Source organism: Sorex araneus, chromosome 4 (assembly GCF_027595985.1).
Source record: "Sorex araneus isolate mSorAra2 chromosome 4, mSorAra2.pri, whole genome shotgun sequence".
Taxonomy (NCBI): Eukaryota; Metazoa; Chordata; class Mammalia; order Eulipotyphla; family Soricidae; genus Sorex; species Sorex araneus.
In genome coordinates this window covers 40,771,066-40,798,900 of record NC_073305.1, presented here as the reverse complement: position 1 = coordinate 40,798,900, position 27,835 = coordinate 40,771,066, and the positions used below count along the sequence as shown (strand labels likewise).

Below are 27,835 nucleotides of genomic sequence, written 5' to 3'. Positions count from 1 at the left end.
TAGACAGGACTAGATTGGAACTGGCAAGAGTCCAGCTGTAGTTCACCAGGATGTAGTATTCAATCAATACCTGCAAAAGACCTCAAGAGCATAAACCATAGTAAAATAAATGACAACATAATTAGGATGTCATGAGTTCTGAGTACTTATTACTCTGGTTTCGAGTTTATTACACTACTAACTTCTGTTCTTCTATTGCCTTGAGGATTTGGGAAGACTCTTTTCCAGCAGTGCTGGGGGCCACCAGAGATACACCCAGCGGTACTAAAGGCCATGTGGTGCCCGGGATGCCCGTAGGACCTGGAGTATGCCAGAATCATGCTTCAACCTTTTGAGCTATCTCCTGGCCATTATAAACAGTTTTTTGTTAACCAATGCCTGTATTTCACACGCAAGTCACCAAATTCCTGATCACTTCACCCCTTGGCTCTGGTGAACTGGTCTGGGCTCACCACTGGGGGATTAAACACAGAGGCAGGAAAGCAACAGAAGTTCTGAGAGACAAAAAGATGGGGTGGTTATTTTCCAGGCCCAGCCTGCCTCCTCCCCTCCCCGTTCACCTACATACCTGCAGCAGAAAATCAAAGAGGGCCAGGCGTGCCCACTCGGCATGCTGGATGCCCAGGCATGGGGCCTGGCCCAGCCAGCCGCAGCCACGGGCCAGCAGGGCCTGGTACTGCAGCCAGCCCAGGGCCACGGAGTTCTGATCATCGTCTGGGTCACTCAGGTGCTGCACATCCGGCGCCCACCAGATGACAGGCCTCGGAGCCCCATCCGTGTAGCGGTAGGGCAGCAGGGGGCTGAAGAAGCGTCGGGCCAAGGCAGGGAGGCTCCGATGTAGCCCCAGCACCCGGTCCACGTGGAAGGACAGGACCTCGGACAGGTCCCCAGGCCTCTTGATCAGACCACAGTGGCCCCCGGAGCAGAGCTGGCCGAGCCCAGCAGACACATTATGCAGAGCTGTCTTGGCAGCAAAGCCCACCTGTAGCACTTGTCCGTGGCCGGGGACCCTGGCTTTGCCCACCACCTGTCCCTGGGCCAGGAGCTGGAGGCTCTGCACGTCATGGTCCGTGAACCAGGGAGGAAGCTGAGCTGGGCCAGGCCTTTGGCCCAGAGGCTCAGCAGTGCACCAGACGGAACCTCTCAGCTCTGCCACAGAGCCGGGCCACTGGTGAGCTCCAGCAGTCACGTCAGGAGTCCACGCTGGTTGCCCACCAGCCCGGGCACCGGCCTCAGTCACTGACAGATCCCGGCCTTTCTCTGGCTGGGGCCGGAGGGTCAGTTCAGCAGGTGGTGTCCGAGTCTGTGAGGTGATCCTGTGGATGCCTGGGAAGGAGCTGTCTGGGGCACCCATCTCTCTCCAGGCCTCCGGGACGGAATCACCCTGCCAGGGGGTGCCCAGCTCCTTAACTTCTGGATCCCTGACTTTGTCCTCCCTTGGGAGCACAATAGGCCAAGTGCGATGCCTCAGATCTCCCGGTGAGGGCAAAGGCAAATCCCTCCGTGTCCTCCCTGGATGCACAGTGTCTCCACGCAGCGACAGCCCATTCCTATCCTCCATGACCCCAGGGCCCTGCGGCACGGCACAGACCAGGCTGGAATTCCTGGGTAAGGCCCAGCCTCGCCGCAGCCCCATGTGCCTTGCCCTCTGCCTCCGGCTCAAACTTGGAGCCTGCTGGGGATGGGAGACAGCGAAGCCGGTGAGTCTCAGGGGCTCCACAGGATCAGGGGTCGGAGGCTGTGGGGGGATACGGGTGACAGCCACGACTGACAGAGTCACCAGGAGGCACGATGCCATCACCAGCCGCCTCTTGCCACGCAGTTTTCTCCAAAGCCAAGATGCCTGCAGGACAGAAGAGAAGAAGCAAGCCTGAGACCAGCCCACAGAACAGAGGGGACATGGAGTGAAGGACAGCGTGGGGAGCAGGAAGCAGATAGAAGCAGCATCTGGAGGGAACAACACCTGCTGCCATCGAAGGAGCATCAGGTAAGGTCACCATCCATGCCCTGCATCCAGTGGACCACATCATCTGGGAAACCACTGCTGATGGCTGTGGACACACTTGGGCTTCTGTTCCATCCATGCTGATGCCAGTCCCCAAGCACCATAAGATTCTTTTTCCACCCCATCCCCATCACCAAGTACTTTTCATCTCAATGAAATAGTGGAGGTCACACTCCAACAGAATCATGGGGTATCTCTAGTTCTCTCCCTAAACATAGCCTTGCTTTTACCAGGCACGTGGCCCCGGCTACAGGCAACTCTGCCCAGCCTCCCTTGATAAAACTCAAGTGATTGAAACCTGGTCCAGGTATGGGCCCCCACTTGTTCAAAAGGAAGTGGGCTATCCTGCTGTCCTGGTCTCTCCTTCACTCCCTCCCTCTTCCTTTCATATCTCTCCCTTCATATCTCTCTCTATCTCTTTATATATCTCTCTCCCCCTTCTCCCTCTCTGCACAACAGCATTAGCTCTGCCCCCAGGACTCCCCCTGGGCAGTCCCTGGACCAACAGTATCCATCAGTATCACCTAGGGGAACTAGTCAGAAATGCAAATTCCCAGACCCCACCCCAGTACAATCTGTCAAACAGGGGCCCCAGCAACATAAGCGCTAGTAAGTCATTCGAGTGTCTCAAGGCTGGTGCTCAGGCACCCTGGGGCCACCAGCAGGAAGGTGCTTGTCATCTTGCCTGACTGTTGGGAAGCAGATATGGGATGTCTTTGGAGTCTCTGAAATAAGTGCATCTGCACAGCAACAAATGTCATATTGCATTAGTACTAGTTCATGCCCTGTGATGGGAAGTCACCGCAGACTTGTTGGCTTCAAGCAACATTAAGCGTAATGTTCAACATCAGTTTTGCTTTATCAAAACCAAGACACAAGCAGGGCACCCTGCTCGAGAGGCTCTAGGAAAGAATCTGCACCTTACTGCTTCCTGTTTCTACTGGCAGCGAGCGTCCCTTTGCCTTCCTTGGATATGACAACATCACCCCAATTTGTGGTCACCTCCCTTTTCAACTGAATATAGATACATATCAGACCTATTTGTCTCCCTACCATAACTAACATGTGACAGTTTTCAGGGACATTTGGGTAATCCAGGTTGCTCCACCTCTCAGTGTCATTGACTTCATCAGAAATGTGAAGACCTAAAGGCCAGAGCAATAGTGCAGTGGGTAGGGCAATTGCTTGCATGTGGCAGAGCCAGGTTTGGTCTCCGGCATGCCATATGGTCTCCTAAGCACAGCCAGGAGTGACCTCTGAGTGCAGAGCCAGGAGTAAGTCCTGAGCCCTGCTGGGTGTGGCCCTAAAACAACAAAGAGGTAATCAAAAATAGAAAGAAATTCTCCAAATAACAACATTCAAACATTCATAGGTTCCAGGGATTAGGATGTAGACAAATTTAGGGGAATAATTTTTCAGTGTATCACATGAGGTAAGTAATCAGATATTTATTAGTTTATTCTACAACTTTATTTGGTTGATATTTTCACAACTATCTTATTTAACTATCTATATTATTTGTCCATTGCATAAGAGCTCACAGTGAAAATTTGCCATCATTCCTCTACCAAAGATTATTTAAATCATTTCCAGTTTTTTATTATAATAAACCATGCAGTACTGAATATCTAGTAGATAGAACTAAGGGGGGGTACATATGAGAATTTTATCAAGGAGATACCAAAAGATGAAGTTATTGGGTCCCATTCTTTTTTACTGATAGTAACCTTTGATTTTAGATTAGTTATTAACCCTTTTAATCCCTAAATAACATTGAGAAGTGGCAATTATTTAATTTCTACTTCACAGATGAGAAAATGGCAAGATCCAGACTGCTATCATTTACCAAAGAAAACATAGCGGGCAAGAAGACAAATCATTTTAATAAGAGTTAAAAGGATAAATGGCCTTAATAAAGACCAGAATTCTTTTTCTTCTTAAAAAAAATAAAAAGTATTTTTTCAAGTTGGAGGCAAGATTTGTATTCTCAAAGTATTGGATAGCATCAGGGAAAAAGAAATCATCTTTGAAAAGTGTTTCCACCAGCTTTGATCCTTCTCCCAGATCTTCCTTGGCTTCAGACGACGACCTGGGGAGCATCAACAATTGTGGGGCTGTGCAAAACGGCCATGAGGCCTGCAGGCCACCCTCATACGGCTTTGGGAAAAGAAAAACAGACTTGATCAAACTGAAAAAAAAAATCATCTGAAGAGAACTATTCAACTGAGTAATAAAGAGCACATTCACGAAAGAGGAAAGGAGATGATGCCTACAACATCTGTTGGCATGTGGGGGGGTCCCAACGGACAGCAGTGTGATCACCTGTTGCTTAAACTCACCCCCAGTCCTCCCCCACCAGCACACAATTGTCTGTTCTGCCATGGGCACAGCAAGGGGGAATGAATAGTGTCCTTGGTTCTCCTCCTTCCTCAAATCCCTCCCACCCACCCTTGACCTGCATAACTGCTCAGCAAAGATGCCCATGGGCCCAGAAAGCACAGCCAGTGGTGGGTCCAAAAAATAAATAAAAGATCTTTTAGGGCCTTTGTGGTAAAATACAGCTGGGTTCTCCCTGTGCCTGTCTGAGTTTTGTTGCAATGAACAAGTTACATGACCTCTCTGCTCCATTTTCTAAATTAAAAATTAGGGAGGCTGGAGCAATAGCACACACAGTGGGTAAGGTATTTGCCTTGCATACGGCTGACCCGGGTTTGAGTCCCAGCATCCCATATGAGCACCGCCAGGGGTAATTCCTGAGTACATGAGCCAGGAGCAACCCCTGTGCATCGCCGGGTGTAACCCCCCCCCACCAAAAAAAAAGCAAAAAAAAAAAAGTTAAAAATTAGGGAAGTTGACATCATTCCTTCTTCCGAGTGTTGGATGGCGTTAAGCAAGACAACACATGTCAAGGACTTTGCTGTACGATTTGGTACATTGGGATGAGGGGTGGCACCAGTTTTTCTCCCCACTTTCTGAACTTCCTTTACTTTTTTTGGATCTGAGAAGTACCCGTGCACCTCTCTTTCTGGGTTTTGGCTTCTGAGTTTGAAAGAAAGTAGGAATGTAGGGCTGGTATTTAGGAAGAACTCCAGGTAAAGTTAATAAGGGAAACTCTCTGCATAAAGCTAAGTATAAGTCAAGAGGAGGCCCCTTGAACAGAGAGTGTCATCCTGCAGAGGTACTTTCCAAAGACAATCCAGGATGGAACAGGAAAGAATCCCAGTCTTGAGGATAGTATAGGAATTAAGGTGCTTCCCTGGCACATAGCCAGACAAGGGGACCCCAAGTCAATTTCAAGCTGAAAACTCTAGGGCCTTCTCAGAGTGGGGGCGGGAAGGCATTTCCCCACCCCTACCTCATCCCCTGTACTGCTGGAAGCCCCCCAACCACACCCATACCCCACAGCTTCTGGCATTTAAGTGGCAACCTCAGATTTGTGAACACTGGCATATAAACAGTTTCACAGCTCCAAGAGTAATCTCAAGAGATGCCAAATCAAATAATTGTTCCAGTTCTATGGCTGCTGGAGTGTGATACCTCCAAATTCCACAATATAGACAGCCCATGAGGAACACAGCAAATTAGATGCAAAAATAGCATAGAAGCCAATTTAGCCCAATAAGTAAAAACAATAACATTGAAGACTCAACTAGCCACACACAGCTGAGAAAATCCTCAATGATTTTAATAACCGCATGGTGAGATATAATAATTTTCACAAATTTTCTTTTACTGAACTAATTTTCTATAATTCCACTTGCCATTTTGTTGTAGTAAGTAGTATAAAATAAATTATTTTGTGCATGCTAAGGGCTGAGGTTTGAAACTGGGGACAATGGTGGAGGGAAGTTCACAGTGGGGTGGGATTGGTGTTGGAATGGTGAATACCTGAAGCAATTGTATTATGACCAACTTTGTAAACCACAGTGTTTAAATAAAATTAGAAAAAGTAGCACACACACACACACACACACACACAGAATTTACCCACTCAGCAGCCACCACCCAACTTCCACCCAGGGTCTCATACATGAAGTAAATTTGGTATCATTGGTGGGATTTATTCAGAATTCTTCCTTCCTCTTCTTCTTGCCATGGTTTCACTGTAGATCAAATACAAGTAAACTTCCCTGAACACTTTCCTTGACCTTGGCCCTGTGACTTGTTTTTATCAGTGGAATGTGAGTGGATATAACTATACCATTTTCATGCTGGGGGCCTTAAAGGTGTACGTGTGGCTTCACCTGTCTCCTTGGACAGTTATTCTACACCGTGAGAGGAACACACCCAATGAGGCCCCTGCACTGGACATGAAACCAGCCCCAGACTGGAGCCAAGCCAGCCTGGCCAGGCCAGCTTTCCCACATTCCTGTATCCTGTGTACCCTGTGGTAGATGTGCCTCTGTCAAGTGCCAGTAAGATGGTGAGCTGGGAGTCTCGGTAGCTTTATCTCAGCCAAATCCAGCTGCTACATACCAGCTACGGCACACCCTTTGGTGTTTCCTGTTGGGATCAACACATGCCCCTGGTCAGAAGCGGAGCATCTTCTTTGGAAGATAGGGGTGGGAGTCTGCCATGAAGTTGGGACCCAGGCTGGACAGAAATGGTGACAAAATCCCACCCACAGGTGAAAATTTCCCCATCAGATGGGCCAAGGACACCGAACGACTGTCTGGCCAGATAGAAGGCAGAGAGGTCTTTGGATGACTTCTGGAAAACTGCACCCTAAGCTGGCGGCCTTCACCCAGAGACAGTTTATGAAACAAGAGCAGCAGGAAGAAGACCTGGGTTGCACTGTGTCCCAGCAGACTTTTGCTTTTTCAGGGTCTACCATGGGAAGAGAAAGGTTTTTCCCACATGGAAAAAATCCCACCCAACTTTTTCCTCCCTCTTTGATTCTAGCTCCCTCTCTCCTCCTCCCTAAACTGCCTGCCCTGCTGCCAACATGGTTCTCTCCGTCCAGATGCTTCCCAGCAGAAATCTGGGAAGTGAGTGGTGAAACATCTTTCCCCAGCTCCCAGATGTCAAAACACATGCCACAAACCGAACTGCCATGGCCCCTGGGGTCCCCTGCTGGCCGAGCGAGATGGAGCAAAGACGGCAATCACCTTCCTATCCCCATCCAACTAGGAAGAACTATAAAGCCCTTGTAAAGTGTTTCTAAAAGGGAGTTTTCAGGCAGGAGAAGGAACACACAGAGGGAAGCCATGTGATGATATGTTACATGTAGGTTTATGTGTGTGAATAGACATGTAAGTATTATGTGTAGGTGCATGTGTCCGGTATGTAGTGTGAAACCTAAGAATCACAGCTACTTCTGGTCCTAGAGTCATCACTAAGCATGTGACAACCCCTTCTAGTCTATTCTTCAACCATGGCCCTCTTCTAAGCAGTGACCGTTGGCTGGTCCATGATTCATCATCACTAGTAAGACACCGAGTGAGGGGGCGGGAAAGATAGAAAGGGATGCTTGGTGTGAATGCTGCTGATCTTGGTTCCATCCCAGCATCTCACAGTCTGCTGAGCACTGTCAGGCATGGACCAAACCCTCTCCTCCCCACTAAAACAAAATGTGAGCCCAGGAATATGGTGTAGCAGTCAAGCACTTTCCTTCCATGTGTGAAGCTCTAGGTTCAATCCCTGACACCACCCAATATGTGTGTGTGTGTATGTGTGTGTCTGAGTGTGTGTGTGTGTGTTGTGGGGGGGCTAGGGGGGAGATTGTGTGAGACAAATAGAGATTTCAGAATTTATTCCATTTTTAAAAGTCCCGTTAAATAATTGCCACAACCAATCCGTGGCTGGGGTGAGAGGGAGTACACACGCATATTTTCAGAGGCGGAATTAAAACCACATGTCAGTCCTGAAAGTAACTCAGCAGGCTGGACCTGGCCATAGTCTGCTTCCCTTGGCTGAACCAGAGAGGTGGGGTGGAGCTGGCACGGGGCCTCTGGGGGTGCAGGCTTCAACAAGCAGCTGTGCGAGCCTCCCCAGCCCCCGCCTCCCACTCCATCAAATCTGCTGGAAGCTGAAGCTGTTTGCTGAGCTCCGGGCAGGGTTCCAGGCTGCCTGTTTCCTCAGCACCACCAGCCTGGCCTCCTTGCTCAGCAGTATTGGAGAGCTGTGATTTTCCTTCCACGTCAGCAGCTGCAAAACTAGAAAGGACCTTTGCCCCTGCCGTGTGGGCCCATTTTCAGGGCAGGGAGAGGGAAGCAAAGGAGCAATAACTGACATGTATTAGAGTTGCTCAGAGCTTGAGATCATTGGAAGAAGCTGGCTGCCATGAATTTGTTTCACTGGCACCAGTCTTAAGAGGTAGGTATCAGTACCAGTGTCTCATTTTAGAGATGAAGAGAGCAGCAGGCAGAAAACTTGAGGGTTGCACAAAAGCTCTGTGTTGACCCAGAGTTAGCAAGAGCTGGATCAGGGCATAAACCCTCCATAAATTGAGACTTGAAGAGTTGATAACAACCTTTTTGTGCACTGGGGCAAATTGAGGGAAGTTCCTGGTGACATCTATTTTCCTTTAAAAAAATAAATAAGGGGGCTGGAGCAATAGTACAGCGAGTAGGGCGTTTGCCTTGCACGCGGCCGACCTGGGTTCAATTCCCAGCATCCCTTATGGTCCTTTGAGCACCGCCAGGGGTGATTCCTGGGTGCAGAGCCAGGAGTAACCCCTGTGCGGGGAGACGGGACTGGGGAGGGGGGGAGGGATGTTGGGTTTTATGGGTGGTGGAGAATGGGCACTGGTGAAGGGATGGGTTATTGAACTTTGTATGGGGGAAGCATGAGCACAAAGATGTATGGATCTGTAACTGTACCCTCACGATGACTCTCTAATTAAAAATAAACTAATAAAAAATTTAAAAAAACAAACAAACAAAAAAAAAGGAGTAGCCCCTGTGCATTGCCAGGTGTGACCCATAAAGCAAAAAAAAAAAAAAAATAAAAATTTAAAAATATATAAAAATAAATAAATAAATAATTTAAGGTCTAGAGAGATATCTCAAAGGGCTGAAGCCTTGAGTTCAATCCCTGGCACTGCATGGTCCAGAGAGGAGCACCGGAAACTGAGTACCAAGCCATGAGTAGACCCCAAAGACCGCCACCCGTGACTTCCCCCTCATATTTTCCTAAAATCTTGATTCTATTTTCTGTCCTAGCCTATTGCATGAAAGAATATGGATGAGAAAATGCTACCAGCTGAAGTCTGGGAGTATTTGAGAGGTGACATCAGAAGAAGCTTTCTATCATCTGTTATCCTCAAATTAGATCCAAGGCTTGATCTCAAAACCAGACAGGCTCCATGCCTCTGGCTCCTTCCAGAATTAAGTGGTGCCCAAGTTCTTTCTTTCTCAAGCCTTCTTAAGCCAGGGAATCAAATTTTTCTCTGCAGGCAAAAATCCCACACTGAGCACCCCAGGATCAGACCCCCTCTAAGCCCCGCACTGTATCTGCTCATCTCAAGACTTCGCCATGGTAGGAATGAAGAGTTAGAGCAGGCTCGCAGCTGATGAGTGCCAGGCAGGATCTAAATTTCCCCCAAAGCCCATGTACTTTTCACCCCACTATAAAAGAAAACAAAGGAAGTCCTGATTTCGGAAGACAGAGGTGAGTTTAGAGATAGACTGACATGGGCTAGGAACCTGGGGTTTGGCTACCTTGTCAACAACTTCCCAAGGCTTCCCATCTTGACTTGCCCAATTCCATAGCTGCTAAGTCCAAGAAGCCAGCTCAGTCTTGGAAAGGGTAGTCTGCCCAGCGGGTCTGAAGTCCTGTCTAAAACCTTGGAAAATGACTGTTTCTTCTCCCTCTCTCTTTCATTGGCCCAAGCCCACAACCACTCCTTGTCATTTTAGGGAGAAAAGTATGGTGATCAGGCAAAAGCTACTACAGATATTTGGCCTTGAGAGATTATTTTTTGGTTTTGGGTCACACCTGGTGATGCTCAGGGGTTTCTCCTGGCTCTGCACTCAGGAAAGGCTCCTTGTACGCTCAGGGGACTATATGAGATGCTGGAGATCGAACCTGGGTCAGTCGTGTGCAAGGATGACCTTACTAAAATACTATCTCTAGATTCCCCACCTTGAGAGATTTATAGCAGGCAGGGATAGTCTGAAGCACTCCTGCAGCTCATATTTGAGATTACTTCACCAGAGAAGTATGTCAGGGACCACCACACAATTTCTGCTGCCTAATCACTCGCATAGCCTTGCCATAGGGACACAGTGACCTTGAAAAGTAATGGGCTACTTTCCAAATGAGCACATGGTGGGAGCAAGTCCTAGATATGGGAATCATCTGAAAATGAGGACTAGAAAGTGGAGAAGAGCCCCAGAAAAAAAATCAATTTTACAAACAAGGAGGACCCTAAGGATTCATTGTGTAGTGGTTGAGCGCCTGCCTTGCCAGCATCAGTGAGTTCAATTCCTACACCCTCCTCCAAGTTCAAGTGCTGTCCCAGGGCTCTGCTGTTTGAAAACCCCAGATACACACACAGACATACACACACACACACACACAGACACACACAGAGAGACACACCTGTAAACTCGCTGGGGCACCACAACCAAGCATGTACAAGCACTGCCATGAAAAATATCTGCACACAACCCTCAGTGAGCTCCAGCCAAGTATGTGCAACCCCTGGTTGTCAGAACAATAAAAGAATGAGATGGGGAGGCATTTATTTAAATTTAGAAGGGAAAAAATAACACTAAACAGAAGAATGTTACATTTAGAGGTGGCAGAAATCTAAGATTCAAATGAATTCTTCACACCAGGAAACCATTTCTGTAAGGACTTCAGCCAAAATGAAAATTATTTGCAAGAACAGTAAGAGGAATTGAAATGTTAACCCTCCCAGTCTATCCTGCTGCATTTGAGTTAGAACACAACATGCTAACGGTGTTTTCAAATGCAGGGGTGTGAGAGCCCCCTGCTCCCACTCCACAACATCAGCTTCCTACTCCAAGACCCAGCAGGAAGGAGGACCCAGAGGTGGGGCAGCCTCTGAGTAGATTTGCCTTTGTGGTCTCCCTCAATCACTGCAAAGGTTTCTGTTAGTGGCAGCTGAGTTGTGATTTAAACTTGCCTGGGATATGACACATGGCATGTTGGACACCATGGAATGAAGGATTCTGGGTAAACCAGGTGTCAGCAGGTACTTCCGAGCACCTCAGTGACCAGTGTGGGGACTAAAGGGGCCCCTTTAGTGGGCTGTAGGCTGGGAGATCAGCAACCTCCCCCAAGGGACGGTCTAATGCTAAGACACAACCAAGTCTGCCTCTCAAAACTTGATCCTGGGTCTGGAGCAATAGCACAGCGGGTAGGGTGTTTGCCTTGCACGTGGCCAACAGGGTTCGATTTCCAGCATCCCATATGGTCCCCTGAGCACCACCAGGGGTAATTCCTGAATGCAGAGCCAGGAGTGACCCCTGTGAGTCGCCAGGTATGACCCAAAAAGCAAACAAAACAAAACAAAACAAAACTTGATCCCTTCACTCTCAGCAGCCCCGTTGCCAGCCACTGATCAGAAGCCAGGGACACAGGGGAGGAAGAATCATGGCTTCCTTGGAACAATGAGAAGGATATAATCATTTGCCCATATTGGTTTTTCCTACCTCAAAACTCCCCATGTAAAGGGGTGCATGCCTTCATTTGTGAGGCTCCTAAGTTGACCCTTGGCATCACATAACTCTTAAGAACAGTCAGGTGTGACTCACTGGGGGAACGTCAACAAATAAAAACCCTCTAGCCTTTTTTCCTCCCAGGGTATTTATCTTCCAAGCATGTAGGGGTACAAGTGGTAGAGTATGGAAGATGAGGGACAGAGCCAGATGCCTCTCCCCAAGGACACCCCCACAGTCTGACAGCATCTCTTAATTCTTTTGCATTTCTCACCAGGATGGCTACAAGAAGATTGCCTCCAGACACTCACACTGTCCCAGCAGAAGAATTCTCATCATGTCCATTTTTCAGTTGAAGACCTCAAAGCTCAGAGATACGGCGTCATCGGCTCATGGTATCAAAGAGACAGGATTCCAGCAAGGTCTTCAGCCTCCAGGGACCAAGTGTTCCCATCCCAGCATGCGGACGTGGGCCTGGGTCTGGACTTGGGGCATATGATAGAAGGATCAGCTCCTATCTTTGGGAGTTCATCCTCATCCAGAAACATTCAATATCGCCAGTGAACATGGGAAACCAGTGCCAACAGAGGGAGACTGAGACAAGAGAGCTTCCTGGGTCTGTCTCTTCATTGCATGACCTGTACCAACTGGCCTAGGAGATGGTGGCTTTTGTGCTCCCCTGCAAATAGTTACCAGACACCTACTTGAGAAAGACGAACCGTAAAGAACATGGAGGAATTGGACTATGTTGGTCTAAAATGACCCTTGCGCAGATTCTTTCTGGCAGGAAGCTCAGGGCCAGAGGGGACTAGAGAAGACTCAAGTGGCCACAGCAAGGGTCCAGGTCACACCAACTTGACACACAGTTGTCCTGCTCCTGAGGACTCCGTGGTGGCAACTGTCCCCAGCACTCTCCAGAGCATTTCCTGTGCCTGGTTCCATGCCCAGAAGAACTCTACCCACATCAACTCATCTACTCCCTGAACACCTCCCTCTCAAGAAAGCATCCCCATAGCCTCACATCCCCATAGCCTCACCACCACCAGGCAATCATTTGTTAACGTACTGAGGGAAAACTCACATGGCACTAAATCCTCTCAATGTTGTCATAAACATGTAAACACGATTATCATCTAACTCTATTGGGAGGTGGATGAAGAAGAAGGGAAATTGGTGAGGATGTTAAGATAATATTATCTGAGATGGTGAGACCTAATGGAATCCTATATGCCCCCTAAAAGAGGCAGAGAACGATCAGATTACCAAAGAGCAGGCAATACAATGGGAGGACAGGGTCAGGACAAAAAGGGTCAGGTAACTCTGCTGAGAGTTAAGGGTCAGGACAAAAAGATAATGGAAAGAACAAGGAAAAGGATTTCCCTGGAATGAGAGTTTTCCTCTCCCTCTCCCTCTCCCTCTCTCTCTCTCTCTCTCTCTCTCTCTCTCTCTCTCTCTCTCTCTCTCTCTCTCTCTCTCTCTCTCTCTCTCTCTCTCTCTCCCCCTTTTGTGTGTGTGTATGTGTGTGTGTGTGTGTGTGTGTGTGTGTGTTGTGCGCGCGCGCGCGCGCGTGCGCTCTCTCCTCTCTGTCTCTCTCTGTCTCTCCTCTCTCTCATCATATCTCCAGGAAGATCACAAGTCCTCAGGTCCCACAGCCCACAGAAAACATAGTATGAGCCAGGTACCAAGCATCCCACTTCCAACTGGTCTTAAGGGGCCCTCCTCAGTCCCTGATCCCAAAGCAAATCTGCTCACCGTGACCTTTCTCCAGTCCCCAAAGCTGTCTGACAAGCCTCATCTCTGAGCCCTATTGACTCAACCCATGAGTTCTGGAGTCAGGCCCTGATGTCTGTCCAGCTCCACTGCGTCCTGGCTGCCTCACCGTTCCAGTGGCAATAAGCACAGAACCTTCCTCGTAGATGCTCATGGAGCAGAGATACCACCGAGCCCAGCACTACTGCAGGCAGAAGAGACCCAGCAAGACAAAGCTGGCCAAAGTCATTCCCCTGGAGAGGGGCCACTGCGGGGGGGGGGGGGGGGGGGGCGGGGAATAAACAGGACTGCCCTTCATAAAGTAAAATCACTTCTGACAGCCCTGAGAGAGTTACGGGAGTGGTTGCAGGAAAAACATTCAACACTGTCTGCCCTCTAGTTAAGTCGGTGTTCGGATTGTTCGTTGCCATGATGAGAGCTTCCTAGCAATGCTCCTGGGACTATCCCCACCGTAGAGTGTGGGGAAACTTGAGAAAGCAGAGCTCAGAGGTGGGAGTTTAACCCTCTGCCTGGTCCCGAGCACAGGGAGTTAAATTTCTGTCCCTTATCCACCACACTCCCACTTTCTAGTGGTTCTGCTCCAAGTCTCCTTGTTGATTATATGTTGGGGCTTTTGCAGTCCTGCTGGCCCCAGGAACCCTCTCCTTATCCATAAGTGAATTAGGGACCACTTTGTTCCAGCTTCCAAGGGTACCAGTGCAGGAATACCGCAGGCCAAACCGATCTGCAAGGCCTTGTCATTTGTTGGGAATTTTCTCTGGTGCCTTGTCTTCAGAGCCATACATTTAGTCGTGGGGCTGGGGCAGGAAGGGAGGATGGAGTGCTGGTAGAAGGACAAAGCCGTTTCTCTCCAGGCCAGTCGATCCAGCATTCCAGAGATTTCTAATCTCTGGCTCAGAGGCCAGCCCAGAGTCAGAGAAGACAGGAGGAGACAATTCTCTGTATTACAGACAGCCTTCCCCCCAACCACGCACGCAACCAAACCGGCATGAGCAGATTATAGACTCTCAAGGAAGACCCTTGTCTTACTCTCCTTAAAACTATCACACTAGTATCAGGACCTCTAGACCTAACACCTAGAGGAGAGTTTATGGACAAGATCCATGGGCCAAATCTGGCTTGCAGATGTGTTTAATTGAGCCTGAAATACTTTAAATATATTTAAGCCAATGTTTGAGAACCAAGATTTTTTTCATGAAAATCCAGACTTCCAACTTCCCTGGAAAAGGGGGGCTTCCAGCCACACTCGGGGCCCATCCTCCCAGTGTGTGTAAGTAAGCAAATAGTAAGGCTCCCTCTCTCAATAGCAGATCCTGAGTTCACCACAGTCCCTGCTACTCCCAATTGCCTCCCAATACCAAGACAGAAGAACAGTTGCCATTGAAATTTCACTGACTTTATTGTCTTTGGTCATAGCTCAATGACACTTGAGAGAAGAAAATATAGACAGTGGGGCTGGAGAGATACTATAGCAGGTAGGCTGCTTACCTTGCACATGGACAACCCAGGTTCTACCCCCAGCACCCCATATGTATGGTCCCCCAAGTCCTGTCAGGATGATCTCTGAGCACAGAAGATGAGATTATCCCTGAGCACATCCAGGTATGGCCCAAAAACCAAAAGAAAAACAAAACCAGCAAACAAAATGATGCTTTAAATATTGCATGCAACCCCATCAGCATTTCTGTTATGATTGCTCAGTCCAGAGTTGCACTGACCGCTTGAGACCATTCATATATACATTTGATTAAAGTTTAGAATTACCTTTTCTGGTTGCAGTAGTCACATTGAAAGCACTCAACAGCCCTTTGGGCAGGGACTCCATGTGAAACATTTCCATAAGCTCAGAAAGACCTGGTGGGCAGCTCTGGGGGAAATGAAGCAGAGACTGAAGGGGTCGGGGTCATGCTGGTTTGTGGAGGACAAGGGGACCACAGAAACGGAGTCTAAAGTCTAGCCTCCAGAACCTGTAGGGGCCCCTAGCAGCTCTGAAGGAGTACTTCCCAAGGGTGCCCACCCATAGCTGGCAGGGCAGACCTCAGGAGCCTCCTAACACCTCGTGTACTTGATAAAGAAACCTGACAGGCTCATTTGTGGAATATAAAATAACATAATATGATACTAACATCCAAGGATAGTAGAAGACAAGGGCCAAGAGGATCGCTTCATGATTGGAAGCGATGAGCTGTGGGAGAAAGGCAGTTGGGGTGGAGAAGGGATCACTAAGTCAATGATGGTTGGAGGACTCGCTCAGGATGGGAGATGTGTGCTGCTGAAAATAGATGAAGGACCAAACATAATGGCCTCTCAGTATCTGTATTGCAAACCATGATGCCCAAAAAGAGAGAGAGAAGGTAAGAAAAAAGGCGCCTGACGCAGAGGCAGGGGGAGGGGTGAGGTAGGGGTGGCGGGAGGGATACTGGGCACATTAGTGGTGGGAAATGTGCACTGGTAGAGAGATGGATGTTCAATCATTGTATAACTGAAACTCAGTTGTGAAAGCTTTGGAACCGTATCTCATGAGGATTCAATTTTAAAAAAATTCTTTAAGAAAAACTGGCAGGGAGGACTTGGGCTCACACCTGCCTCCTGCCTGTCCCGGACCATGCCTGACCAACCAGCCCGGCCTTCTGTCCAGCCAGCTCAGCCACCAGCTTCACAGGCCTGCCTGCCCACCTCCTCTGGCAACTGCCACCAGGGCAGCCCTGCACAGACTCTCCCGGGTGCCATGCAGTGCAAGGTTCAAAATCTATCTCGTGCTGTCATTGTGGTGGTGGCAAGTGTTGGGATCACATGCAGTGTGGTGTGGGGGTGGTTTGTTTGGTGGAGATTGCCGGGGTCTCAGTTGTTTTCATACCGGGATAGTTCCTGGCAGTGCAGGAGATGACCATCAGCAACATGGGGTGATATAGAGATTGAACTGGGGGTGTTGAGCATTATACCCAAACACATTCTCAAGCCCCTCAAAATCTACTTCTGGCTCCCTTCACAAGCATGTTCAATGATTTTACCTTCTTGGTCAAAGGCTTATCATTAAATATATATATATATTTATAATTTTCAAATGATATATTTGAAATGCTGGGATGTGGCTCAGGGCTAGGGCACTTACCTAGCATGTGTTTGGCCCTGGGTTCAATTGCCAGCACCACACACACACACACACACACACACACACACACACAGAGATATAAATGTACAATGCTTTAAATGCATGTGTAAATTAAAAGTCATGTGACGTGCCACTTAATTATTTCTCTACAAATGCCTTATATGTCTCAAGAAATCTGTCTGCATGTCAAAAACAGTAAAACAGAACAAAGAAAACACATAGTGGGAGGCGACGGAACAGTGGCAATCCTTAGGATGAGGCACAGCCTCTGCCTCACTGCCCGGGCACTGGGGCAGGTGTGGGGACACCTGAGCTTTCCCTGGGCTCATTCTCAACCCTGCAGAAGGCTAGTGCCCGCAGCATCACAAGCACCAGCCACCATGACAAGAGGAAAAACGGGACAAGTCTGTCTCCAAGAAAATGCTCTGTTCCTCTCTCACAGGCTCCAGAGTCTTCCAGAAATTGCCTCCATCAGCCTTGCCTTGGAGGTGCTGCTCGGAGAAGGGGACCAGTCCCTCACAATGAGGCACCTCAAGCCAAGCCTAAAGCTTCAGAGCCTCCCCCCCCCCCGCCCTGCCCGCACCAGCAGCCACACCCCCAGTGTCTATGTTTCCTCTCCTAAGGCTGGCCTCTCCCTAAGGCCGCTCCCTAGCCAAGATGCAGCTCACTTACAGAGCTTCCTACCCCAGGCCTTGCTCACCTGCTGTATAGCTAAACAAGGCAATTGTCCATCGCTCTAGGAATCCACTCACATCTGCGAGACAAGCAGGCGCTTCATGGCCCCTGACCCCCATCCCTACCCCCTGCTGTGTGCGGCTGAGGGCCAGGACTCTCCCCAGGCCCTGCTCCCCTGCCTGCATTAAAGGATCCAGCAAACCGCCTGCTGGGCCCAGGCCTCACTGTGTCCCCCCTCTGCAGACTAAGGACAGTGGGGCCCGCCCCCATTAGCTGAGTACTTAGTATGTGCCCAGGAACCTCACCAACACCCACCTCCCCAGAGAAGCAGTGTTCTCTTCATGGGGCAACTGAGGCTGGGAGGTGAAAGGTTCATGGCATGCCCGAGTGGGTCTCACTGACACTCACCCTCGGAACCCTAAGGCCAGGAATCGGCACCGTCTAAACCCATTTACCCTGGGCCACTTCGAAAGACAAGCGAATGACCGAGGAGTGCTTTTCTGCCTCGTGGTGGAGAGACTAAATGGGGTGGCATAGTCCAGCCAACCCGTCTACACACCCTCCCCAGAGGGGGCGAGGGGGCTGTAACTGGAGTCCTCCTCGGAGAAGGTTCTGAAAGAAAGGAACACAATAGCATCTCTGTACATACAGCAGGATCTCCAGGGCGCTGGGGGGTGGGGGGTGGGGGCAGGAGACGGCGCAGTGAGGGACTCACGTGGTCTGCAGAGAGTGGCCGGTATGCAACAGCCCAGCAGCCTCCTGCTGTCCAGGAGGCCAGTCCCTGAGCCGGGGTCCAGGCCCCCCAGGAGGTGCACACTGGGCCTCTGTGTGGACAGACAACACAGCCCCTCTGTCCCGGAGAAGAGGGCTGTGTGTGTCCCGCCGCCACACAGGACAGGCTTCCTAACAGCCCATTCTCTGGCCAGCCCCACCTCCGGAGCTCAGCCTCCACCTCCGCTGGCTCGGGCCTTGGCCCCCACCCCAGCCTGGGCAAACGTGGGCCTGGCTCTGGACCCCTCACCCCACCATTCTCTTCAGCAGCCCCTTCTGGGGTGGAGTGCCGGGAGCCCACCCCAAGGCTTCGCTGTGGTGTGCAAGTGTGTGTGAAGGCGCGCGGGGTACGCGTCTCCAGGGTGAGAGTTTTGGGAAGTAACTTTGTGTCTGTGTATGTCTGTGTGTGTGTCTGTGTGTGTCTGTGTTTGTGTCTGTGTGTGTGTTGGGGGGATGGGACGGGGGCAGTAAGAACTGAGATACCAGCAAGAAGAAAACTTCAAAAAGGGACTCCCAAGGGGCTTCCAAGGACTCAGAAGTCATCTTTATTGGGACTTTCCCTGGCTCAGGGCAAACCCGCCTGGCCCCCACTTCCACCACACTCACCCCCCCCCCGTTTTAACTTCAGGGCTCCTTTCCGGGTTCCCAGATGTTCCCCCAGCTGGCTGGCTGGTGCTGAGTGGGAAGAGGACAAGCTCCCTGCCACTATTTGTGTCCTTGCCCTTTGCGCTCTCTCTGCCCCTACTTTTTCAGGGTCAGGACAAAGACACAGGCTGTCACTCACTAAGGATGGGACCCAGCATCCACAAGATGGTAAAGGAGGGGCTGGAGCAATAGCACAGCAGGTAGGGCATTTGCCTTGCATGCGGCCGACCCGGGTTCGATTCCCAGCATCCCATATGGTCCCCTGAGCACTGCCAGGAGTGATTCCTGAGTGCAGACCAGAAGTAACCCCTGTGCATCGCCAGGTGTGACCCAAAAAGAAAAAAAAAAGATGTGGTAAAGGAGTTAAGGCACTTTCTTGCCCTCAGCCAACTTGGTGCCACATATGGTGCCCTGAGCCCTGCCAGGAGTGATCCTTGAGCACAGAGACAGGGATAAGGCTGAGCACAGACTACAAAACAAAACAATACAAAATAGTTCGGAGCCCTTCCCTCCCACCCCACACCCCCCTCCCCAGCCACAAGCTGAACAAGATGAGCTTAAGTTCTGCATCTATAAAAGGCAGAGTCATGGGGCTGGAATGATTGTACAGAGGGTAGGGTGTTTGCCTTGCATGCAGCTAACCCGGGTTCGATTCCCAGCATTCCATATGGTTCCCTGAACACTGCCAGGAGTAACTCCTGAGTGCAGAGTCAGGAGTAACCCCTGAGAATTGCTGGTGTGACCCAAAAAGAAAAAAAAAAAAGGAAAAAAAGGCAGAGTCGCATCTAGTTCCCACCACACACACCTGGGAGGCAGCAAACCCCCTCCTGAGGGACAGTGTCTCACACCTGGGATTCAGGAGACTCATCCCCCTTGCCCAAGACGGGAAGATGGAGAGGGAGTGGGGGAGGGGCAGGCACTCACAGAAGACCTGATCAGCAGACGCTCTGTGTCTACTGACCATAGCAAACATGGGCGCCCTTTGTTACCACCCCCACAGCTGAGTGTCCTCTAGTGCCGGGAGCTGCCCCGAAAGAGGTTGGTCTGAAGCTTTCCAGGGGCTGAGATTGTGCCCCTCTCACCAGGGGGAGCTCTGCTCAGTGACTAGGCCAGGGAGACCCAAAGGCCATCCCAACCCTTCACATCTACCCTTCCCCGCCCCTGCCCCAACCAAGCAGGGGATTCTCACTGAAGGAGAAAGGGAGACAATGAAAACTTTGAAAAATGCTCTCAGGCTCCAGAGGAAAACCGAAGGGGAAATTCTCCCAGGATTAGGTGGGAGGGAGAAGCAGCAAGGTGATTCTTGCTGGCTTCCCAAGTTCTGACTGCAACTCCAGGTTCAAAAGATCAGGAAGATCTAGGGCCTTCTGGACCCTGGAGAATCCAAGCGCACAGGATGGCCGGCCAGAACGATGCCCCTTCCGTACTGGAGGCCTGACACTATCTAGGTTTGCCCTTCCCACCTCAAACCTGGTGCCAGCCATTTAAAATAACCAGAGAAGCTTTTGCAATCCTTGCCAGAAGGTCCTGAGACTCCCCCACGACCTGGGATAGTGTGGAGCCGCCTCACAGCACTGCCAGGCCAGCGCGGGCCAAAGCCAGGAAAGCCACCAAGGGCAGCGTGTTTGTCGCACAAGGAAGCGCAGGCAGGAGTGCAGAGCCATATCTGCAGGGACAAGTGTCCAGAGGGATATGGAATCACTCTCACAGCCAGGCCAGCCAAGAACACCATTGCCCTACCAGAGGGCCCTGCTGTCATCCAGCCCAGTGCAGCCTGGGACCCCCGGGTCCCCGAGTGGCTCTCACATGAGCTGGGAGCGACGCCTGCTTTTCCAGGACAGGCACCAGGAGTACAAGGAGCCCTGCAGAGATGGCCCATGTCTGGGACTCTCCTCTCTTACTTCAATGGCTCCAAAGGAGTTTCTGTTCCTCCCTTTTTCTCTTCCAGCCCAAATACCCTTGCTGCCTTTGACCAGTGTTTTGGCTGATGACGTTCCTGAAAAAAAATCTCTACCCAACTTGGCTCCTAAACCTGCACCCACTGGCCAAGCCGAGATGGATTTAAATTCTCCAGATGCTTTGGAAGAGACTGTTTGCTCATTGCAAGCAAACACCCTTGAAAGCCAAACAGAATCTTCCCACAAATAAATAGCATGAGACACAGCTCCTTCCCGCAGCCACTTCGAAGAAACCCAAGCCTGAGACAGGTGGGAAAGCTGGGGTGGGAGAGGCAGAGATGCCACAGCCCCTGCCCACCCACTGGTGGGGCTGGATATTGGGGGAGGGCCTGGAGGAAGAAATCTGCCACCATTCGTCAGGCAGGATCTCCTGAACCACAGGCAAGGTGGTTAGGGTGGCTGCACTGGACTCATTATTATGGTAATTATCTCTGTCCTCTGTCCTTTGTGATTAGTGAAAAGCTGACAAATGTCTATCATCTGACAAATCTGTCTCCCTGCATGATTTGTCAAAAGCTGTGAAACCATTTTAACAGGACGCCACTAGTGCCACGGTAGAAAAAGCCCACTTCAGAGTCTTGTTTGGATTGCACCAAAGGCCACTAGAACAGACCAAATGGCAATTGTGTCTTGCGCGCAACAATTGTTGAAGTCAGCAGAACAGAAACCCTGATCATAATGATTGATGCCTGACACTGAATGCCAGAGAACAGAACCAACTGGGAACTAATTTCATACAGTCACAAATAGTTAAAAATTGTCAAAGTGATTGACTCTTAACTAATTAACTCTTTTCTTTAGCCTTCGATCTCATCCTTCCTCTTTTATTTCCACAAAACCCCCTAACTTTTGTCCTTTCTTGAGCCGTGTTTTTAGGTCTCTACTTAAATCTATGTTCCCCAAATTTCAATTCTTTACCCACAAATAAACATACTTTACCTCTTTAATGGGCTCCAGTTTTAGGTAAGCATTAGAAAGACAAAAGCCAGTAAGATGACTAAGGAAGAAATGACAAACACTTTGCCTGAAGACTTTGACAATCAACTTTATTTTTCAATACAATGCCGTTTGTGAAATTACTTTTAGCTTTTTGAAATATTCTTGAACTTGTATTTGAGGAACAAGCCATTTTATAGAACTAAGCAGAGTATCATTTTACACAAGCCCTTGTACACAATGTTCCACATAACATTTCTAAGTGTGACTAAAGGCCACCATAAAAGAAATGAGAATAAAAGGAGAAGAAAAAAGCAGGCAGAGGCCCATGTACCCAGACACCAGACCAAGAAACTGAGCAATCTCTGGCGCCAGAGAGAAGTCCCTGGCACGAGCTCTTTTCCTGAGTCTTGATGGCCTTTATCCCTCTGCCAGCTGCAGGCTGTTCCCCATCTTCCACCCAGACACCAGACTCGCCCCCTGGCCTCCATTCCCTACAGTCTCCTTGGTCTTCTGGCAGGGCTCAGGGAACCATATGGAATGCCGGGATCGAACCCAGGCTGGCCACATTCTAGGCAAGCGCCCTACCTGCTATACTATCTCCCTGACCCCATTCATTTTCCCCTCCCCCACTTTATTTAAATACCACGGTTTACACAGTTGTTCATGATGATTTGATACAGGCATTCAATATTCCAGCACCAGTCCCACCACCACTGTCACCTTCCCTCCATCATTGTCTCCATTTTCCCAGCCACCCCTCAAGCCTGCCCCTGTAGCAGGCCCACAATATTTTTTTATGTTGCTTGTTACCACTAACTAGGTAACAGAATGATCATAAAATATTGCCATAGAAGGAAATTTGTAAATATTATTGTATCTCACCATGGGGACCTTAAATCTTCATCTGAGGGTTTACTAAACTGTGGTTGCAAGTGAAGCCTTCTGTGTTAACAATGATGTTAGTGGAGATTGCTTCGATTCTGCATTACAACCCATCGGACCTGGTGTGCCACTACTGTGATGTCAGTGTTGTAGAGTTTGGAGACTCGCTCCAGAAAATCCAGAATATTTAATTGAGCAATCTGGTTGGGCAGCAGCTTAGGGGTGTGAGAGCAGAGAAGCCACTGGGGCTTTGTCAGGGCAGGGGCTGGCCCAGCTCAGAGGGAGCTCTGAGATCGCCGTGGAGGTCTTTCAGGAATGGGTGTCTGGGTGTCTGAGTTTTTGTGTCTGGCCCCCTTCGTAAGAGAGTCTGTAAATTGCCTTTTCGTGACCTATGGACAGGACATTGAAGAATTCCAAAGCCGCCAGAGAGTAAGATACTTGCCTCCCTAGGGGGAGAGTGTTCACTGAGGAAACCACCCCAGGGACTAGCCTACTGCCCCTTATCCTCCACAGCCTCCTCCCTTTTCACTCTTGGGGGCAAAGGGGGCAACCCCAGCTGTGCTCAGGGCTTCCTCCTGAACTCTGCACTCAGGGATCACTCCTGGTGGAGCTGGAGGGACGACAGGGGGTACAAGGGATCCAGGATCACCTGCATGCAAGACAAGTGGCTCACCTGCTGTATTATCTCTCTGGCGTACCCCTTTCACTCTGAACCCCACTCGCCCCTGGATTCAACCTTGCTGTCATCTGACCACTCTGGCTTGCACTGAGCCAGCAGCCCAAGGTCTCAGGAATATGGCCAGATCCCAGGCCACCACTGCTGAGACTATATATAGTGTATGTGGGGGGCTGGGGGTGTTCCACAGAGAGAATAGCAGCTGGGGACCAGGGGCGGGGGGACACCCACAAACCATCCCTCCATTCTTACTCTCAGACCAAGTGGCCCTTCAAACAGGCCTGTATAGATAGACACCAGGATTACACGCCCCACCCCCCTAGGTCCCCAGATGGAAACATATCAGCAGTCACATTAAAAAATGATCTGAGCCAAAGTGCTCCCAGCTCACTCAGAGCATCAGGCTCAGAGAGATTTTCCGTGCCCCCGCCCCCCGTCCACCCTCACCATGGGCACTTCAGACTGGGCAGCTAACCACCTGTTCTAAAGGGTGGTTAGTGCTTAGGGGACCTAAGTGAGGCTTGTTGCTCCCACTGACTCAGTTCCTTGTGGGGCCTGAACCCCCACCCTGACTCTCCACCACCCACAACTTTGGAACTGATCCTTGCTCAGGTGGATGATAGTGCCTGTAGGTTTAAAAACCATCCAGCACTTCTACATCACTAATCATCAGAGAGATGCAGATCAAAACAACCATGAGATACCACCTCACACCACAGAGACTAGCACACATCCAAAAGAACAAAAGCAACCGCTGTTGGAGAGGATGTGGGGAGAAAGGGACCCTTCTTCACTGCTGGTGGGAATGCCGACTGGTTCAGCCCTTCTGGAAAACAATTTGGACGACTCTCAAAAAATTAGATATTGAATTCCCATTTGACCCAGCAATACCACTGCTGGGAATATATCCCAGAGAGGCAAAAAAGTACAATCGAAACAACATCTGCACATGTATGTTCATCGCAGCACTGTTTACAATAGCCAGAATCTGGAAAAAACCCGAATGCCCCAGAACGGATGACTGGTTGAGGAAACTTTGGTACATCTATACAATGGAATACTATGCAGCTGTTAGAAAAAAGGAGGTCAAGAATTTTGTAGTCAAGTGGATGGGCATGAAAAGTTTCATGCTGAGTGAAATGAGTCAGAAAGAGAGAGACAGACATAGAAAGATTGCACTCATCTATGGTATATAGAATAACAGAGTGGGAGACTAACACCCAAGAACTGTAGAAATAAGTACCAGGAGGTTGACTCCATGGCTTCGAGGCTGGCCTCACGTTCCGGGGAAAGGTCAACTCAGAGAAGCGATCACCAACTACATTGTAGTCGAAGGCCATGTGGGGGAAGGGAGTTGCGGGCTGAATGAGGGCTAGAGACTGAGCACAGCGGCCACTCAACACCTTTATTGCAAACCACAACAGCTAATTAGAGAGAGAAAACAGAAGGGAATGCCTTGCCACAGTGGCAGGGTGGGGTGGAGGGGAGATGGGATTGGGGAGGGTGGGAGGGACACTGGGTTTACGGGTGGTGGAGAATGGGCACTGGTGAAGGGATGGGTTCCCAAACTTTGTATGAGGGAAGTATAAGCACAAAAGTGTATAAATCTGTAACTGTACCCTCACGGTGATTCTCTAATTAAAAATAAATAAATTTAAAAAAAATAAAAAATAAATAAATAAATAAAATGTTCAAAAAAAAAAAAAAACCATCCAGCACTAGGCAAAGCTGGGCTCATGGAGGCAGCAGGAGCTGGTCCTTATGGGGGCAACTGGTCTCTAGGAGATGGGGGGAGGGAGGGAGGAATGGAGGGAGAGAGGGAGAGAGAGAGAGGAAGAGAGAGAGAGGGTGGGGGAGGGAGGGAGGGAGAGAGGGGGGATCCAGTTTCCTGAAGGCTGCTTGTCCTGATTCCCAGTTCTGACTCCTACCTCTTTGCCAGCTGAGCCCCGGGACCTGCAGGCTCTCTCAGCCAGAGCAACCAACTCAGAGCACTGGGGTGCTTGCCCACAGCCACACACCACACCGTGGCCGTGGCCGCATATGGCACAGACACGAATGTGGTGTCAAAATTCCGGAAAAGTGCCACCGAAGTGGGAGACCTGAGCTCAGCCCAGTGGCTCTTCTCTATAAATGGAGATTCTGCCTCCAGGGATTTTAGCTCCTGGATTTTCTAAAACAGCCACCCCACCCCCCTCTCTTGGGGCCCCCCTCTTCCTACAATGACATGTACCCCGCCAGCACAAAATGAAGAGGGCAGGAAAAATTCTTCCCCCAGGCCCTCATTCTGAGCCCTCAGGATGTTGCAGTAAAGCCGAAGTAATTTGTTCTCCTGAGCTTGTCTGATTGCCACTTAGCGGGGTTCTCAGATCCCCATTTCCATGGCCAATCAGAAGCTGGCCACCTGCCACCACAAATAGCCCCCAAACTATAAATGACCTAGAGTCCATGAGCAGGGAGATGGCCATTCGATCAGGGAAGTGTCCATGAAAGGGATGGCTATAAAGAGTCTTCCCATAGGCAGGCATGGGAGTGGGCTTCAATAAAAAGGGAAGGAAAACAGCCACGTGGCAAAACTGCGTGTTTTGATATCAACACAAGAGGGTTATCTGTAGAAGCTGGCAGTAAGGCCATCATACATAAATGCATTTGTTCAGGAAGTTGATTTTGGGGTTTCTTTTGCTTGTTTGCTTCATTTTGTTTTGCTTTTTAAAAATCAGGAAGAGTTTTCTAAAACTGGCCGTAATGGTCAAAAATTTCTTCTACTGATATTTATCATCCAACTTCAGAGTCCTTGGCACACCCCCATTTTCCCACTCTAAGTGTAAAGAAAGTCACAAGAGTCCCATTCTTAGCTTGAGATACAGATGCACCCAGCCCTGACAGAGAGCCACAGACTCTTCAGGACAATCCAAAATGCTCCTCCAGGTCCTGCAGCTCATTTTTCACTTTTGCAAAAGACTTTGAAGAAGTCCACACTTATAACTTCAAATTTTTAAGCCAGAGTATCCCACAGGATCCACTTTGGATCAGCATCAGGATACTCCTAAGGAATGATTAGATAAAGGGCATCACATTCAAATAACTTGGTGGTGTTTGCATTTCCATTTTAACGAAGTTATTTGTGGGAGGATTAGGCCACCCTGGGGTTCAGGCTTACTCTTGGCTTTGCACCAAGGATCCCTGCTGGTGGGGCCCAAGGGACTGTACATGGTGCTGGGGATAGAAGCTGGGTCTGCTGTGCGCAAGGAAAGAAAAGCACCTTAACACTCATCTTAGTGGCTCAAACTTTCTCTTTCTCTGTCTCTGTCTGTCTGTCCCACCCCTTTCTCTCTCTCTCTCTCTCTCTCTCTCTCTCTCTCTCTCTCTCTCTCTCTCGCTCTCTCTCTCTCTTTCTCTCTCTCTTTCTCTCTCTCTCTCTCTCTCTCTCTCTCTCTCTCTCTCTCTCTCTCTCTCTCTCTCTCTCTCTCTCTCACACACACACACACACACACACACATGATGTGCCATAACTTCCTGCAGGCACCCTTGGACTCCTTCCTTGCTGCTCCTGGCTTTTTTATCCTGGATTTTATCAGTGAAACAATGATCTCTACAAGGCGCATTGCCTCCACACCCCAGCCCTCCCACACCTACCCTAAGGTCCTGAAGGTGGTAGGAGTGGAAAGTGGGTAGCTGGTGGCACAGGGACCTGGGCATTGGAATGTTTCCAGGGCTGCTTTAATTCTAAGGCAACCAATGTAAGATACCTTTTCAAATACTATAATATGACTGAGGTGAGCTGGGGAGACGGTTCAAAGGGCTGGAGCACATGCTTTGCCTACAGGATACTAGGATACAGCAGTGCCTAGTATCCCAGGCACTGCTAGGGTATGCCTTTCCTCCAAAGATAAAAAATTAAGTCTGGGGCTGGAGCGGTAGCACAGCGGGTAAGGCGTTTGCCTTGCAAGCCGCCGACCCGGGTTTGATTCCCAGCATCCCATATGGTCCCCTGAGCACCGCCGGGGGTGATTCCTGAGCAGAGCCAGGAGTAACCCCTGTGCATTGCCAGGTGTGACCCAAAAAGAAAAAAAAATTAAGTGCATTTAAAACAAAAACAGGAGTAGGCGATGGAAGAAGATACAAAGGAGTCTCACTTAACAGAGCTGCCCACCGGTGCGCCCTGGAATCTCCCCTCCCTGCCGGGCGTACAGCCCTCGGAGTGGGTTACAGCTCAGCCAGGGGACCGGGCATCTGAAACACCACCCCGTTATTACATCCTCCCAGGCAAAGTAGCAAAACCCATTGCCATACACCCCCAGCCCCGTCCTGGGTGCAGAAACGAGAGCGCCCTCCCCGCCCCGGCCCCCCACCAGGCGTCTCGCGGGCTCGGCCCACCTGCCCGGCGCCCCCAGCCCCAGCCGCCCCGCGCGCTACCCTGAGCAGATTCCTACCATGTCCCCCGCGGCCACTCGGGGGGCTTCGCCAGCTCCTCCTGGCTCGCCCGGCTGCCCCGGGGGTGAGTTCCCCCGGCACACGCTCCCCGGGGGTCCACGAACCGCTGCGAGGCTCTGCGGGTGCGCGCGCTGCGCGCCGCGGGGGTCCCGGGACGTTTGCAGAGTTGGCCGAGCCCGGCCCCGAAAGCGCAGGGAGGGAGGAGGGGGGGGCTCCTTTCACAATAAAAGCCCTGACCGAGGCTGGCTCGGGGCTGGGGTCCAGGTGCTCGCAGGGAACCCGCGCCAACCGCCGCCAGCCCGCGGGGACCCGAGCCCGGGAAGCACCGCCAGCACCTCGCCC

The 27,835-nt window shown here is 50.2% G+C and overlaps 1 protein-coding gene across 1 annotated transcript in view; it reads right to left on the bottom strand.

The window, feature by feature from the left end:
- GASK1A (golgi associated kinase 1A) overlaps window positions 1–27,581 on the bottom strand; it is a 47,033-nt gene extending 19,452 nt beyond the window's left edge. The window contains exons 1-2 of the mRNA XM_012934059.2: window positions 27,493–27,581; window positions 569–1,843 (exon numbers count right to left, since the gene is read on the bottom strand). Coding sequence (XP_012789513.2) covers window positions 569–1,843; window positions 27,493–27,495 — 1,278 coding nt within the window. The 5' untranslated portion in view covers window positions 27,496–27,581. The remainder of the gene's footprint in view (window positions 1–568; window positions 1,844–27,492) is intronic.
- Between the last annotated feature and the right edge of the window lie 254 nt (window positions 27,582–27,835).